A 13130-nucleotide genomic window follows, 5' to 3' on the forward strand; every position below is an offset into this window, starting at 1 on the left:
CAGGAAACTCCCCAGACCTCAATCCTATTGAAAACTTGTTCTCAGGATGTGGCCCAGAAGTTGATTGACAGCATGCCAGGGCCAACTGCAAAGGTCTTGAAAAATAAGAGTCAACACTGCAAATATTGACCCTTTGCATAAACTGAATGTACTGGTAATTGTCAATAAAAGCTTTTGACACTTATGAAATGCTTGTAATTATACTTCAGTATACCAAAGTAACATCTGACAAAAATATCTAAAAACACTGAAGCAGCAGACTTTGTGAAAATTATAACTTGTGTCATTCTCAAAACGTTTGGCCAGGACTGTAGACTATTAATGTACCCTATGAACATTGAGCGGTAACCCCCATTGATAATCAACGTTCTCATCTGTAAAGTGTGTTGCAGAATGGCCCATCATGGACTGCACACTATAAATTATTATTGCGTTAAATTCATGCCTATTCTTGCTGAAACTTTCAGAAAGATGATATAAAAATGATTTAAAAAATAATGTGTCTGTGTATGTATAGGTGTACTTATACTCACGTGTAACACTCAAAGTCGCCATTGCTAATAGCCTCTATCAGCTGCTCTGTCACTTTAATAATCTCCTGCTTCCTCACTGAAATCACGAGAAGAGTGAACGTTAAATCAGAGATCAGATGTCAATGAAAATGTTAATGGAATGCTGTCAATGTGCTATAAATAAAATGATCCTATTGTGAACATAGCTCAGAATTGTCACCTCTAATATCTAAGCTTCCAGACATTTGTCCTAATTATGTATCCTGCAGAATTAAGTTACGGAGGGTTAATGTTTACAGAATTGCTTATACTTACCACTTCATTGCATAATTAGTACAGAAATGTGCTTATTTAAATTAAATAAATGATTTAAGCTTTTGGAGGACAGTAATTAGATCACTTTAAGTGAACCTATCAGTGCTTTAAAAACTCTCAGCTAATAATAGCTAAGTGCAGACACCTTGCAGTGCCTGTGAGATCAGGTTTTAGTCTTCATCTCTGTGCCCCTGCAGAGTTCCTTGGAATTACGCTGTACACAGGGCCATAATTACTGCCCAAGCTGTCATTAAAGCAGTATTAAACCCAAAAGCAAACATTTATTATATTACAGTGTAACTACTCTTAATGTGATGGTTGCATTTGTTTCCTTTTTTAGGCTTTCTTTCTTCTTTTTTTCATCTGGTGAACCAGCCAGCATGTATGTTTTTTAAAAGCTAAAGTTCCCCAGCAGAATGTATAATTTTACATGGATGAGACAGACCACTTAAAGTGGTTGTAAACCCCCGATTTTAATTTTTACCTATAGGTAAGCCTGGAATAAGGCTTACCTATAGGTCGTGGAAATATCTCCTAAACGTGCGCCGTTTAGGAGACATTTACATTGTAATGTGCTTTGTGATGTCATTGGCGCATGCGCTGTGAAGAAAACAGACCTCCGTGCTGTTTTTTCACTCGCAAGTGCCGTGACTGACGGATCCCGCTTGCATGCGTGGGAGTGACATCACGCGACTCCGGACAGTCAAAGAGCCTGAGTCCACGGCCCTGGAAGAAAGAAAGGCAAAGATGGATGCGGCCACCAGTGGGGACAGTGCGGGCTTAGTTTGCAGGTAAGTGCCACATAACGGGCTAGTATACAATGCTTACTAGCCTATTATGTTTTTACTTTGCAGGGGAACAAAGAGGAAGTAAAACCCATCAGGGTTTACTTCCTCTTTACCACTGGCAGGGTTGATTAAAATGATCAGCTTTTATCAGGGGCATATTATGAAATCAATGGGCCTGTGTGCAAGATCAAACGTGGGCCCTAGGCTTTGAGAAAAAAAGAAAGCGTGGGTGTGATTTAAATTGCACTTAATATTAGGCGTGGCTTAAAGTGTGTGTGGTTAAATAGAGTTTGATATGACTTACATAGTGCAGAACATGGTAATGATTACACAGGGAATGTACAGTGTGGTGGTGGGTAGTATGTGCAATAGAGGAGTACGGAGTGTATGGCGGTGGGTGATATGTGCACAGAGAGAATTACGGAGTGTATGGCGGTGGGTAGAATGTGCAGAGAAAAAAGTGCAGAGTGTATGGCCGTGGGAAATATGTGCAGAGAGAGGGGTACAGGGTGTATGACAGTGGGTAGTATGTACAGGGAGAGGAGTGCGATGGGTAGTATGTGTAGGAGGTGAATGTCGAGTGTATGGCGGTGATTAGTATGTACAGGGAGAGGAGTGCAAAGTGTATGGCGTTGAGCAGTACAGGGAGAGGAGTGTGAAGAGTATGGCGGTGGATAGTATGTGCAGGAGAGGAATGCAGAGTGTACTAGGTTGGGTAGTATGTGCAGGAGAGGGTTAAGAAGCATATGGTGGTGGGTAATATGTGTGGGAGTGGAGTGCAGAGTGTATGGCGTTGGGTAATATGTGTAGTAGACGCATACAGATTGTATGGCAGTGGGTAGTATGTGCAGAATAGGAGTGTGGAGTGTACGGCATTGGATAGTATGTGCAGGAGAGGGGTAAGGAGCGTATGGCAGTGGGTAGTATGTGCGGGAGAGGAGTGCAGAGTGTACAGCGTTGGGTAGTATGGGCAAAAGAGGGATAGGAAGTGTATGGTGGTGAGTAATTTGTGCAAGACAGGAGTGCAGAGTGCATATACTGTATTACTGATATCTATACAATCCTCCACTCCATCTCTATTCAATGCTGCTGCCTGCTGTGCCTCCTATGTTCATTCCTCCATAATTGTGTCTCACTAATAGTATTTTACTGGCCAGATCACCAGGTGAATATAGAAGGGATAAAAGCCAAAGAAAATGAAACAAATGCTGCCACTACATCTAATGATTGGTAAGCTGCGATACAATACATTTTTGTTTTTTTGGGTTTAAAAATGCCTTCTTAATGCTGAACTCTGTCACTTGCCATGTAAAAGTCCAATGCCAGAACCTCAGTAGCCACTGGAGATTTCTCCAGTTTAAATGTTGGTGTTAACCTGGCCAGAACTACGGGCACTGTATACAGCTAAGGTATAGTAATTTTGGGGCTCCATAAAGACTGAATGTCCCTAATAATGTAACTGTGACACTAACTGGTAATGGGAAACATGCACTGTTTGTTGCCCTTGAGGACTGAGTAAGAGTATGGAATGTACATTATAGCATATAAAGTAGGTCAGAAATATGTATAAACAGTTAATTTGTTGATTTTAAAGCAGTACTTTTGGGAACTTGTGCAATAAATGTAGAACCTTTCTATGTTGCTTGCACATTTGTGTATTTTTAATTTTGGACATAGGGCATGAAAGGGTTACAGTCTGACAACTTTTTTTTTTCAATGTGAGTGCCCACTGGGGAGACTGACCCTCATTTCCTGTCATTTAACTAGTCCAGGAGGTTAGCTGAAATGGAGACACAGAGATCAATATACATTTTTATAAAGTTTTTTCCCCCCCATTCTTTAAAAAACTTTTGCCACTCTGGGCAAATTGGTATTGAATACCTTCAGTAACATAGAAGTATTTTTCCATGCCCTGGCAAATCAGTTTTTTTAAGGGTGAGTCGGGTAGGGGCCTTCAGAATTTGTATTTATGTAAACTTCACTTTGAGAGATGCTGTACAGTGATTCTGCAGCATCTGTTAAATAAAACCAAATAAACTAACACATTTGTTTGACAGTATGTTCACAGCTCTAAGGTGTTACAATGTAAACTGGGGATTAAAAATAGTCATAGTGCTTTTAAATGTAATAGATGCAGCACTACAATCATCCTTTTAAAAAGCTGAACGCTAGTTAACTCTAAATGCTCTAAATGCTTGTTTTGTCTAGGGCCGCCATTCTCAAACTTTTTACCCCTGTTAAAACCCTCTATTTATATATCCCTCTTCTAGTATCTGTTTTTCCAATATATGGAAAAACAGATACGAGAAGAGGGATATATAAATGATCAAAGGCCAGAGATATGGCAACAATGGGAAGAGTTTCAGACCTCAAAAAGAATAATAGATTATTTATGAAGTAAAATGAAGTTGGACCCAGGAGGTGAGGGGAATAGAGGGAAATTGTTTCTGTCTTATGTTTTTTTTTTTGGGGGGGGGCATGAATAGAATAAAGAATTCTTATAATTAGAATAAAATGTCCCTTTAATAAATCCCAAAGCAGGTAAAGGATAGACAAGATATACGGGACGTTCTATAAAACAAGCAGAATGTAATGGAAAAAGTTTTTGTTGAAATGTGATAATTTGTTTGTATGTATGTTTTAAATAAAGATGGATTGAACAAAAAAAAAAAAACCTTGACATCCTTTTAGGTCATGAGGAACTATTTCTAAAACCAATTCATTGGGCTCAGTAGAAAAAATTTCCATTAAGTTGGTGGCCAGTAGGAAGAAGGCTATTTTTACAGTAATAGAATGACAACCTTACAGACAGCTAAAAAGATTACTGGTGTCATCCTGCTCACTCTGCCATATGGTTTCGGCCCTGGCACTTTGCAGGCATCGTCGGATGGGAGGTCAGTTAGCCACCGCTCAAGGAACCCCGTAGAAACCTCTGGAGAAACCCTAGAATTCCACAGAACCCAGGTTGGGAATGGCTGGTCTAGAAGGAAAGGAATAAGGAGCCATACTTAATTTATTTTTTTGCTCCATCAGGCTTAATATCCTCAGTACCACCCGTGCCTGAACGTTACGTTCATCTAGATTTGGTTTCCCCAACGTCATCACATAAAATGCTGGACCAGCAAGCTTGTGTTGTATGTGAGTAGGCTGAGTGTCCGCTCACATCCCACAAAGTGTTGGGGTAACGAGGAATGAGGTAAGCATTGTTGCTTAAGCCAGCCATACATGGATTGAAATTCGGCCAGTTCAGTAGGGGCTGGGCGAATTTCGATCCATGTATGGGCATGCCAATTGACTTCTGTAGAACCAGCCTATTGTGGAATTTCTGCATGATCAGTGCCTCTGGCTATAGCCAGCAGCCTTGATCAAGTGTATTCTGATAGTGGGGAAGTCTCCCCACTGTCAGAATATGACAGCTCAGCAGGGAGGATTCCACCATCCACATCCAGCTGGTTGAACAGAAAAATAAAAGAACCATCTATGGGCTGCCTTATTCCTCCCCCCCTAGACAAAACTAAGAATATACAGTGCCTTGAAAAAGTATTCATACCTTCTGAAATGTTTCACATTTTGTCATGTTGCAAAAAAAAAACAAAAAAAAAAACACGTAAATGTATAAATGTATGTAAGTGGCACATAATTGTGAAATGAAAGGAAAATTATAAATGGTTTTCAAATTTTTTTACAAATAAATATGTGGAAATTGTGGCAAGAATTTGTATTCAGCCCCCTTTATTCTGATACACCTAAATAAAATCTAGTGGAACCAATTGCCTTCAGAAGTCACCTAATTAGTAAATGGTCCACCTGTATGTAATTTAATCTCAGTATAAATACAGCTGTTCTGTGAAACCCTTTGTTAGAGAACCTTAGTGAACAAACAGCATCATGAGGACCAAGGAACACACCAGACAGGTCAAAGATAAAGTTGTGGAAAAGTTTATAGCAGGGTTAGGTTATAAAAAAAAATATCCCAAGCTTTGAACAACTCACAAAGCACTGTTCTATCCATCATCCGGAAATGGAAAGAGTATGGCACAACAGCAAACCTACCAGGACATGGCGTCCACCTAAACTGACAGGCTGGGCAAGGAGAGCCTTAATCAGAGAAGCAGCCAAGAGGCCCATGGTAACTCTGGAGGAGCTGCATAGATCCACAGCTCAGGTGGGAGAATCTGTCCCTAGGACAACTATTAAGCCGCGTACACACGATCAGTCCATCCGATGAGAACGGTCTGATGGACCATTTTCATCGGTTAACCGATGAAACTGACTGATGGTCAGTCGTGCCTACACACCATCAGTTAAAAAAACGATCGTGTCAGAACGCTGTGACGTAAAACACAACAAGGTGCTGAAAAAAACGAAGTTCAATGCTTCCAAGTATGCGTCGACTTGATTCTGAGCATGCATGGATTTTTAACCGATGGTTGTGCCCACTAACGATCGGTTTTGACCTATCAGTTAGGAATCCATCGGTTAAATTTAAAGCAAGTTGGCTTTTTTTAACCGATGGTTAAATAACCTATGGGGCCCACACACGATCGTTTTTGACCGATGAAAATGGTCCATCAGACCGTTGTCCTCTGTTTAACCTATGGTGTGTACAGGGCCTTAGTCTTGCACTCCACAAATCTGGTCTTTATGCATCATGTTGCTTTTCTTCAGCAGGGACAGAGAAGCTGGTCATAGTTGATGGGAAGATGGATGGAGCTAAATACAGGGCAATCTTAGAATAAAACTTGTTAGAGTCTGCAAAAGACTTGAGACTGGGACGGAGGTTCACCTTCCAGCAGGACAACGACCCTAAACATACAGCTAGAGCTACAATGGAATGGTTTGGATCAAGGCATATTCAAGTGTTAGAATGGCCCCAGTCAAAGTCCAGACCTAAATCCAATTGAGAATCTGTGGCAAGACTTGAAAATTGCTGTTCACAGATGCTCTCCATCTAATCTGACAGATAAGGATGAGCTCCAGCGTGTTCGTATGGTACACGTGCAGAGCCCCCCAGGAAGTCTGCATGGTAAAGCGCTAATCACAGCAAGGGAGACATTTCCCGATGCTTGGCTGCAGAGATCGGAAAATGTCTCCCTGGCTGTGATTAGCGGAGCGCCGTGCAGACTTCCTGGCGGGCTCTGCACGTGTACTATGCGAACACACTGGAGCTCATCCTTACTGACAGAGTTTGAGCTTTTTTTCAAAGAAGAATGGGCAAAAATGTCACTCTCTAGATGTGCAAAGCTGGTAGAGACATAACCAAAACGACTTTCAGCTGTAATTGCAGCGAAAGGTGGTTATACAAAGTATTGACTCAGGGGGCTGAATACAAATGCATGCCACACTTTTCACATATTTATTTGTAAAAAAAAATTGAAAACCATTTATCATTTTCCTTCCGCTTCACAATTATGTGCCACTTTGTGTTGGTCTATCACATTAAATCCCAATAAAATACATTTACATTTTTGGTTGTAACATGAAAAAACTTGAAAATGTTTGTATATTTGATTTTTTTACACTATTAGTATGTTGCGTGCTGCTTTATTTGTCTAATTTTTTTTTTATATATATCGTATTTATACAGCAATTAATGTATTTTTATAGCACTGATCGCTGTATAAATGTGAATGGTCCCAAAAATGTCCGTTGTGTCCTACGCAATATCGCAGTCACCATAAAAATCGCAGATTGCTGCCATTACTAGTAAAAATGTATCCCCTATTTTGGAGCCGCTAAAACTTTTGCGCAAACCAGTCAATATACGCTTATTGCAATTTTTACCAAAAATATGTAGAAGAATACATATTGGCCAAAACAGAGGGAAAAAAAATAGTTTAAAAAATAAAAATGGAAATTTATTATAGCAAAAAGTAAAAAATATTGTGTTTTTTTCAAACTTATCCCTCTTCTGTTGTTTATAGCGCAATAAATACAAACCGCAGAGATGATCAAATACCACCAAAAGAAAGCTCTATTTGTGGGAAAAAAATGATAAAAATGTATTTTGGGTACAGCATTGCATGACCGCGCAATTGTGATTTAAAGTGTGACAGCGCTGAAAGCTGAAAAATGGCCTGGGCAGGAAGGGGGTGAAAGTGTCCTGTAGGCAAGTGGTTAAAGACACATTTCTCCACAATTCCTAAATCTACAGAGATGAATGAGGACTTGTTTTAAAGTGATTATGGAATACCTTTATGCTGCGTACACATGATAGGTTAGTCTGATGAAAACGGTCTGATGGACCGTTTTCATCAGACCAAACCGATCATGTGTGGGCCCCATCGGTTATTTATCCATAGGTTAAAAAAATAGGAACCTGTTTTAAAATTATCTGATGGATAAAAACGATCGTCTGTGGGTACGTCAAACCGGTTAAAAATCCATGCATGCTCAGAATCAAGTCGACGCATGCTTGGAAGCATTGAACTTAATTTTTTTTCAGCACGTCGTTGTGTTTTACGTCACCGCGATCATCAGTCAGCTTCATCGGATAACTGATGGCAAAATCCATCAGACCATTTTCATCAGACTAACCTATCGTGTGTACAGGGCATTAGTGTTTTTTTAGCCTGGGCACAAGTTCACACATGTACATGAGGGAGCAGGGTCTAGTACAACTTTTACAGGAAAGGGTGAAATTTGCATATCATTTCATTTTTTCTGTCTTTCTGGATCAGATTGTCTTAACACACAGCTTTTGCGCAACCTCTGCGTTTGCACTTTTTTTTGCATTTGCATAATTTAAATTGATTAGGTATGTGCTAGAATTACATTAGGTCACAAGGGTGTTAACCTGAGTCACATTTAGCCTCCTACACAATGAAGCATCTGCAATCTCTAATCCTAAAGTTGTTTTAATATTGGCTTAATACTCTCTCCTAGGCCAGCTACCCTGTGCTCCTCTTCACACAAATGCCTGAGCGGCTCTGGAGGCAGATGGGGTGGACTGGGCATACTAGAGAGACTAGGGGAAGCTCATGGGCATAGGGGCACTGCAGAGTGCTAGATGCACCTAAAGAGGATGGGGGTCACTACATAGGGATGGAGGTACTCCAGAGGACTGGAAGATGCTCAAGTGAGGCTAGGGTGACCTGAAATAGCAATCCAGAGTACTTCAGAAGGTTGAATATAGCTAAAGGGCTTGCAACTAGGGTGCCAGTGCATGGGACTGGAGGAATCGGCAAGCGGCAATGGAGAGGAATGGGAGATACCTAAGGGGTTTAGGTGTTACTTGTGGGAGCTAGGGGGAATAGTAAGAGATTTGGGGGGCACTGCAGGGAGCTAGGTGCTGAGGTGGTGGTGGTGGTGGGGGGGGGCCTCCAGAGGACTGTGCAGAGATGAGATGCTTCTCTCAGCCCGCACTTACTTTTCAGTCCTCCTCTTAGAACAGACACCCAGCAAAAGGTGAAACTTCTCCTTTTCCAGTTTCTCACATGATAAGGGAGAAAGGAACAATGACACTGCCCTTCCTGGGGTGCCTGTTCTGGAAGGAGTTCTGTGTTTTGAATCAAGACTGAAACCCAGACGCATTATTCAGACTGGGCTGTGGCTCCCCACATAACCAAGATAGTCACACATATCTGTTGCTCTCCAGGAGCTGTGGGTGGCTGTCTGGAGGTAGGTTCAGCATCACTGGGGGCAGGGCAATGATGTCAGCAAGAACAATTTAGCCACACCCAAAGTTAGCTGTGGCATGCCATGCACACAACATTATTACTCTCCTTGGGGATACTTACTAACTGTGACCATGGTGTCTCCCCCAGTGACAAGGCCAGATAGGTGGTGATTGGTTTTATAACAGAGATAAATGATCTCTAGATTGATTTTTGTACACACCTGTTGCAAGGGATTAGTTACATTCAAAAAAACATACCTGCACCCAATAGTGTTAAAAATATGTGCAAGTCCTACATTTGTGTCTAGTTGCAAATTAACTTGACCACATACCTTTGGTATCTTCGTCTTCAATAGTAGTATTTGTACTTTCTGAGGATTCCTGAATAAAAGTAGGAAAGGAGGGAAGAATTGTATTATTTCAGGTGAAACAACATACTATGTGTTTTGGGCACCAGAAAAGCACCCCATGGCGAAGAGGTTCTTGCTGTGCATCGCAATACGTCCTGTTCAGAAGTTGAGGCGAAGTTCCCCTGCTTTCTAAATATAGGCCACTAGATGTCACCACTGACCAGGAAAAATGGGTTATAGTGCTAAAATCCTGTACTTTTTTTTTTCTTGCTCTTTATCCACAGCAGCTCACTGTATTATTTTGCTGAGAACATAAAACTATTTTATATCCCAACATTATGTGCAGTCTTCATGTCTAGGAGGCAATTACAGCTCCCACATATCCCAATACCAGCTGCACCAACTGACTGCACACAGAGCTGTGGCTACAAACACAGCTGCTCATTCCTCTGTGAGCCCCATAGTGAGGATGACATCGCCGTCTGCTGGGCAAAAAAAGGTACTGGACAATCTATTACAGAATGCCTTCGTAATGGTCCATTGCCTTCTTGTGCATAGCAAAGAGCATGTGCTGTACAGTGGGCAAAAAAAGGAGGCTGCTCGGACTGGCACAGTTTGTGATTTCATTGTACAGAAGGTTTATAAGCATAAATAGACCTAATTTGATAAAGCAATGCAAAAATGATGATGATCTGTATTATACCCTTAAAACCAGGCATTTAGGTTTTACTACTCATCTCAGTTAAAGAAAACATGTCATGACAAACATTGAAGCCCTGTACACACGACCGGGATTCCCGGCGGTAAAAAGTCCACCGGTAATCCCGGGGCGAAAACCGAGAACCTGCTCGGTAACTTTGCCCCTGTACACACCAGAGGTTTTCCCGTCTGAAAAACTGCGGTGAGAGCTTTGGCCGGGAATCCCGGTCATGTGTATGCTCCACCGCAGTGTTTCCCATAAGAAAACTGCCGGGAAAAAGACCGCCGGGAATCGCTACAGTAAAAAAGGGAACATGTTCTCATTTTTCCTGCTTTAATTCCCGGCAGTTTTCCTGTCGGGAAAACTCCCATGGAGCATACACATGGCCAGTTTCCCCGGCCAAAAGCTGTCATGGCAGTTTCCCCGACAGGGGAAAACTGGTTATGTGTGCAAGGCTTGAGGCTGGCAATGATGAACTCTGCTGAAAATACCAGAAGCCTGACTTATGCTTTTGCTTCAGATCTGCATACTTGTTCCAAAATAGTGACCCCAAAGTAATGGAGCCAGTAAGTCAGCATAACTAGTATTTTAAGAAAGAGGACAATAATGACACCCCATTTTTCTCACAATAGATTTACTTTAAGAGAAGATTCCTAAATGCATTGAGTGGGTTACAGGATTTGGGACATCACAATTGCTTTTTGCGCTGCCTTACTAAATCAGCCAACTAAAAGCTAGTAGCTATATATTTTATATCAGTTTATAACAAATATGGATACTCTTAAGCCTCAGCTTTGGGTTACTATAGCAATTCTAGGAGGTTAGGTTTTGGGAGGTTAGGTATCACAGTGATTTTACACAAATATATTATCCTCTCTTTCTTCTGGAGACCCAAGTAAAATGTTATTTTCAGTGTAATCTTAATGATAATTTGCTACAGTGTTTAGGGCATTCTAAGTCCAAGGGTCTGTGTCGATGAGCTTTTGTTCACATCAGAAGTGCTTCTTGTCCCATACAAGTCTATAGGGATGCAAAAGCAGCTAGAAGCAGGTTGATGCACCTTAGAAGGACAGATGAAGGTCAACTGCACCAAGGAAACTAGATGAAACAGGTAAGTACTTCAAACTGATCTCAGATTCAAGGTAAAAGCAGCAAGCTGCATTTGGCCATCCAAACAACTCTGAAGCCCATCGACACAGGTCCTTATTCTTTATTTTTCCATTCTCTAGTGGGTTCTATGCATAACTATAAGAATTGCCTTGGGTAGCTACCTTCTACCATGGATGGGAGTGATGCAGCGTACTTCTGTAAAATTCCACTATGTGCAATGGTTCCACCAGATCATCCCCAAGCATGTGGTTAGTGTACAAAACTGGACCTGTCTACGAAGCAATATGTTTTTGTAGATATAACCTGGTGTGTCCTGTGCCATTCTGAGTAGACCAAAACTCCTTGTAAATTGAGCAGTCTGAAGCTTTAAGCCTTTTAGGCCTTCGACAAATTTTCCAGTGACACTGAAAATGTATTGTTCAGTATCTGTAAATTTCTCACCCCTTTTTCAGACTGTTCTGTTTACAGGGAACTGCAGAGCTCCTTACTGGGACTCAGAGGAACCAGCACTGAATAAGACAAAACATAGACTCACCATCAACTGGACACTGGAACTGGACTTTCTTTTCTGGAAAAACAAGGAGAACAGATAGGAAGGATAGTGAGACACACAGCCAGCAGCACAGTGACCACAGAGGGAAGCACAAAAGACAACACACCAACTGCAAGCAATAGCAGAAGCACTGGAAAAAAAAACATGGCGCCAAAAGCATGAAGATATACAATAGGAACACAAAAAGACAAAAAAGCAGGGGCAGCCATAACACACATCAGGTGCAAAATTGAAACTGAAATAAAAGGAGAAAGCTGAGAATTATGGATTTCTGGTATGACAACAAGCAGCAAAGTAGCACAAGATTTGAAAGGAGGTTAAGGCATGAGTGTTCCTTACACAGTGTGCTGCAGAAGCATATAGAAGCAAAAGCACAATCAGAGGGTAGAGAAGGGAGCACAGCGGGAGACATACATTAAAAAGAGGCATCCTAACATGTCACCAGAATGTCAACCTGCACAAAAGTGAGTGACAAAGGTAAGAGAAGTACAAGGCCAACGCTCAGGACAGAACACAGTGACCAAAATTGAATCAGGTGAGAGAATGGAACCAGCAAGCAGAGCCAGAATGAACCAATGGTTTTCTGCATTAAAGGGAACATGTATATATACTGATAAAACATGCTCTCAGCTCTCAGGTTGTGTGTTCTTCTTTATTCTTTTCTAATTCATCTCCATCATGACATATGTCTTTAGCACATGCTGAGGGGCAAAACAAATTCCTTCAAAATTCTATAGTTCAAAGGCTCAGTTTACCCAAATGTATATTCTACCAATAGGTCAAGCCTAGTGAGCTGCGCCAATCCCTGGCTTCTAATATGTTTTTGATACTCCAACAGTGAACTCTTCTCAAAATCCTTTCTCTTCATCTTTTCTGGTGTTTCTGGGGGTTTTGGCCATTCCTGTCCATTTTTGGAAGGTCTAGAATCTCATGTTACATTTTCCATAATTACAATACATTTAAAATTTAGTAGCAAAGTGGGTAATTCTTATAAAGCTACAGTAGGTGTACAGACTAAGGAACTCAAAAGCAGAGACCACATTTGGGAATTATGGTATAAGGACCTATAAAGTAATTTAACTATCCAACGCTTTTCAAGTATCTGGTTTGGGCAGACTGATCCCTTAAAGTGTCTGTAAACCCTTTAATACCACTTTTACCTACAGGTAAGCCTATAATAAGGC

General features: G+C 41.1%; 1 protein-coding gene across 3 annotated transcripts in view; it reads right to left on the bottom strand.

Annotated features, from left to right (window-relative positions):
• Window positions 1-13130, bottom strand: part of CAMK2A (calcium/calmodulin dependent protein kinase II alpha) — a 303342-nt gene that overhangs the window by 30824 nt on the left and 259388 nt on the right. For 2 of the 3 annotated variants that reach the window (XM_040345018.1, XM_040345016.1), the window contains exons 14-16: window positions 11929-11961; window positions 9566-9614; window positions 534-609 (exon numbers count right to left, since the gene is read on the bottom strand). In XM_040345018.1, coding sequence (XP_040200952.1) covers window positions 534-609; window positions 9566-9614; window positions 11929-11961 — 158 coding nt within the window. The remainder of the gene's footprint in view (window positions 1-533; window positions 610-9565; window positions 9615-11928; window positions 11962-13130) is intronic. The other variant, XM_040345017.1, reaches the window with a different exon arrangement.

This window comes from Rana temporaria, chromosome 3, assembly GCF_905171775.1.
Source record: "Rana temporaria chromosome 3, aRanTem1.1, whole genome shotgun sequence".
NCBI classification, from domain to species: domain Eukaryota; kingdom Metazoa; phylum Chordata; class Amphibia; order Anura; family Ranidae; genus Rana; species Rana temporaria.